This window comes from Capsicum annuum, chromosome 9 (assembly GCF_002878395.1).
Source record: "Capsicum annuum cultivar UCD-10X-F1 chromosome 9, UCD10Xv1.1, whole genome shotgun sequence".
NCBI lineage: Eukaryota > Viridiplantae > Streptophyta > Magnoliopsida > Solanales > Solanaceae > Capsicum > Capsicum annuum.
In genome coordinates, this window is record NC_061119.1 from 130,779,058 (window position 1) to 130,784,119 (window position 5,062).

Genomic DNA, 5,062 nt, shown 5'->3' on the forward strand with positions numbered 1-5,062 from the left:
AATTTTTTTAAAAAGAAAAAAAAGCATATCGTTTAGCCCCCAAAAAAATTATAGTGAAACGAAACAAAATCTATACAATTGCAACGAAGCAAAAAAAATAGTAAAACATATTTTATACAACTACTACAGAATTTCTATATACATCTTATATAATTTATATACATATATCTCATATAGGTACTTATTTTATATAACAAAAAAATGAAGTTTTTATTTAATTATATTTAATAATTTTTTATTTTTTAGTTAGAAAAGAAAAGAAGATATTTCGCCAATAAAAACACTAGCGAAACAAAAAAAAAAAAAGATGAACAATTTTTCCAGGGATAAAAATCTAAATATACCTCAGATTATAAATTGTAAGTCATAACAAGACTTCTTAGATTGCAACTAATAACAAGTTTTAAAGAAAGAAAAAAAAAACTAAAACAAACAAAATTAAGAATAAAACGTTTTTTTATATGTTAGATAAAAAAAACTTCCATTTTAATAGGAGTTAGTTATTATGTGGGCTAAAATTATGGAACCTATTAATGTGCATGTTTTTTTCTATTTCTTAAATTATATTTATATTCATTTTTTAAAAAGAAAAACAAATACTTCTTCTTTTTTCATAATGATTCTTATTCAATCTCTATTTTAATTTCTAATTCATGAATTTTGTATTCACAATAGAATTGGTGATAGTAAATATTATATGTTAACAATTTATTTTTAATTTGTGGATTGTATACAACCTATTATTCATGTATTATTTTATACAAGTAAGCTAAAATCAATTTATATATAACAAAGTCATATTTTAAATGATTTTTTATTTTTGGGATCTCAATTTATGAAATTGGTATATAAGATTCTATATAAATGATATATCTTATTACTGTTCCAGTGTATGAAAATGGTACATAATATGTCAATGTATGGAATTGACATTAAAATAGGTATTGATGAACTTTCGTATATGTCACATTTATATGAAATGAGTTTTATGAATGTGACAATTGATAAGAAAAATGGTGTTGTATATTACTTAATTTTTTTTAGTGCATGCAATAGATATTTAATGAAAAAATGTCACTGAACATATTGAAAATAAACTAACCGATAATTGTTTGGTATCAAATAACTTTTTATTGTAATAAGAAATGTAATTTGTATTAGCCATGGTTGATATTGATGTTGATTCACTAATCAGTATAGTTCTATAGTTATACAAAAATATAGTTACAACTTGCAATAAACAATCTAAAAAATACATATAAATATAATTTTCACATATAATAAAACTAAATCTATTAACTGGATTGGATTTTAATTGATAAAAAGTGTTACATTTCTTTATAATATTGTACTTCCCCGTTTTTCATTTTTCCTATCGAATACTTTATTTGGCAAAGCTAATTCTCAAAGTATGTGTCATATTTTAAAAAAAAAAAGAAAAAAAGATCAGAAAAGAATTTTCTTTAAAAAAAAAAAATTTAGCTTTATTTTATTATTATTTATTGAAAGTCACTGTTGTGATAAAAAGATGAAATCTATGAATAATGGAAGAAGAATTGAAGGAATAATGTGTATCAATGTAGAAATATTTTACCAAATTTTACTTCTTAATTTAAGAACAAATTTTATTACTTTACTGATAAAGTTAAAAAAAGTATAAATAAAGATAATTATTAAAATCAAAATTTATTCTAAACATAATTATCAATAGAGTTAATGAGGAGAGATAGAATATTAAAGAATAAAAAATATGAGATAAAAACAAACACTTATTTTTAAAAAAAATATTATTTTTTAAGGAATTGCTATAACTTGCAATTAAATCTTTAATTCAATAATTATATAAAAGTATTACTATAACTTGTAATAAACAATCTACTAGTAACTATACAGAAGATAATTTTCACACGATTTAAAACGAGTCTAAAACAAAAAAATAAAAACTGAAACTATGGGCCGAAGTACCCAAGAAGGGAAAGGGCCATGGGACTGAATTATTATGGGCCAAATGGCCACATAGTGGGATATGTTTGAAAAGACCATTTTAGGTGGCATTTCTTGTTAGAATGGACAGCCCACGTCTTTTTCCCGTCAAGGAATTCACTTGTCCAAATCTTCCTTAGTTTCAAGAATCCAACAGGCTGATCCGGTGTTTACCTCAAATAACGTCAATTAATCATAAAATTAAGTAATATATTACTAAGTTAAACATTAGTTGATCGCAAGGGATAAAAGGATACGTAAAAGACATGACATTTGTTCATTAATTTAGTATAAACATTAGGTGTTAGATTAAGGTCTCACATGTAGATATAATTCTACGACCAAATCGAGTGCCCTTTTGCTAAGCCAAAACCAGTTCTGTACATTATGAGCCGACAACTGATAAAACAAGCCAGAAATTCGAAAATATGAAGATAGGCTCCTTGCTACATCACAAATACAACATCACAGTCAACAAGTCCCAACGCTTGGGCATTGCATCCCACTACAATTACTAAAAGAGATATCATGTTTATGATCAGCAATTTCTAACGAAGATACAGTAAAAATGTAAGTCTACAATCACTTTTTTCACTTGTTTTGTTGGCTCAGAAAGGTTTCGGAAACAGCTCTACTTGATGTACATAGAGGTTAAGTACTGCACAAGCTCCAAAAGACTAGCAGTTGCTATACTACTGGCTGTGCCTAGCCTTTCTCAAAGTCTTTATCAAACCCTTTGCGATTTTGCAAAACCAGACGAGATTCAGCAATGCCAGAACAGGAGGTACAGTTAACAAGCTATAGAAGCCCAGTGCGTAAACTTTTTTGATCTAAAGAACAATTGAAGCAGTGTCAGAATGTGCCCTACCACTTTTTTACATATATTTGGGAAAAGATATACGTATCCCCTAACCTAAACCCAAAGTTCCAGGAACACATTTTTGCGAGGTCATATTACCATCACCCCACCACTCCAAACTTTAAGATGGAATAAATACCACCCTAAGTGCTATAACCAGATCGGTGGAAACGTGAACTACATGCGCTTGACACGTGTATTCCTCATTTAAAAAAAAAAATCCACTTTTTTACATCCCACTTCCACCTTTCTACTCCCTTTCACCATTAAAATCAAATTCAAAGTTTAATATTCTTTTGCAAGTATCAATATTAAGAATGAAAACTTAATCAAAATTCTTCTTCTCTTCTAATTATCTTCTTGATTATCATAATATATGTTCAAATTTTAAACTTTCTTGTACAGATTTTCTTCGGAAAAAAATCAACAAAAAAGACTTGTTTTTTCACCAAGTTCTCGTCCTTCACATTTTCAATTTCGAATTCTAAGTTGAGATTGACGAGAGAAGATTTCAGCATATTTGAATAGAAATTGCAGCTGAAATTTGAAGAATCGCCATTGTTTATTGAAGGTTAGAGCTTCTAGGTGCGTTGCATTGCTAAAAAAAATATTGTTAGCTATTGAGCTGGAATTGTGGAGCTATGATGGTTGCTAGTCAAAAAACAATGGCGAAGAGAGGTTTCTCCGGTGTTTGCCATTTTTTAATCATAGGGAACTTGATATTTCTCACAAAAGAAAATGGGAAAAAAAATATTTGACTCTATTTAGCAAAGGGAAAGTATCAAATTTACGCCTCTACTTTAAAAAATTAACTAAATATATCTTTCATCATACTTTGAAACCAAATTTACCCTTAATGTCATACTTTGGTGTCAAATTTACTCCACTTTAAAAAATTATCTTTTATACTCTTTGTCATACTTTTGGACTAAATTTACCCTCGATGTTAACTTTTGGGGTCAACTTTACTCTCGTTGTTTAAAAACTTTTCACTTGTACCATATCTTTAAAAAAAAAGCCCAAATCAACGTTAAATTACACATTTTTAAAGATAAAACACACTTTAATCTAACCCATCCAACCCAACTCGAACCACAAAAAAGACACAAATAAATATACCTTTTAGTTTTAAAGGGATAGCTTGGTGCACTAAAGTTCCCGCTGTGTGCAGGGTCCGAGAAAGGCCCCACCACAAGGATGTATTGTACGCAATCTTACCTTGCATTTATGTCAGAGGTTGTTTCCAAGGCTTGAATATACCCTTCAGTTTTATTAGTCAAATTTTCCCAACGAGATTAAGCCAAGCCACTAGATATTTATCAATGCGTAGATCATGGAAAAATGGCACTTAACAATCAAATGCAATAGATTAGGCACACTGGATATTTCTCTGGATTGAGTTAAGAGATCGTGCATCAATCGTGACATTTTTTATTCATATATTTTTATATGCAATTTAAATCTACACAAATTTTTCATCATGTCATTTGCTGAAAAAACTTATCCACTGATTCTAGAATCTAGATGAACATAGAATTGCTTATCAAATTTTGAAATTTGAACATAGTTGAACATGAGCAGAATTTGTAATAGACATGTTCAACTATGTTCAAATTTCAAAATTTGATAAGCAATTCTATGTTCATCTAGATTCTAGAATTTCTACGTTATCCCATTCTATTTTACTTTCTATTCATTTGTAAACAACCTACCAGCATTGCACTTCAAGAAGTATTTTTTATTCGTTGAGAAAATTCGACCAACAGAACTACGGAAATGGTATATTTGTTTTTTGTATTTTTTTTGTGAATCGAATCGATCGGATTAGATTAGGGTGTGATTAATTTTAAAAAATGGGCAATTTCATGTTGATTTGGATTTTTCTGTTAAATGAGGGGTATAGGTGAAAAGTTTCTTAACAATAAAGGTAGATATAACCCCGACCCCAAAGTATGACGAAAGGTGTATCTAGTCAATTTTCCAAAGTAAATTTAATCCTAAAGTATGACAGCGAGGGTAAAATTGACTCCAAAGTATGACAAAGGATATATTTAATCAATTTTCAAAGTAGAGGTAAATTTGACCCTTTTCCCTTTAGCAAAAGAAAATTTTTGAAAATATCGTTTTAAATTTTATTTTTTTTTTGATAATATCGTTTTAAATTATAATGTCCTTTAATTAACTGCACTTGATATAAAGTGTTCAATTCAACAAATGACA

General features: G+C 28.3%; 1 protein-coding gene across 2 annotated transcripts in view; it reads right to left on the reverse strand.

Annotated features, from left to right (window-relative positions):
- LOC107841763 (TLC domain-containing protein 4-B) overlaps window positions 1–5,062 on the reverse strand; it is a 36,882-nt gene that overhangs the window by 23,370 nt on the left and 8,450 nt on the right. Inside the window, exon 9 of one of the 2 annotated variants that reach the window (XM_016685603.2) lies at window positions 2,308–2,813. The exons of the other annotated variant lie outside the window; for it this stretch is intronic. Within the exon in view, the coding sequence (XP_016541089.2) occupies window positions 2,676–2,813 (138 nt within the window). The 3' untranslated portion in view covers window positions 2,308–2,675. Of the gene's footprint in view, window positions 1–2,307; window positions 2,814–5,062 lie in introns of those variants that run through there. 2 annotated transcript variants of the gene reach the window in all.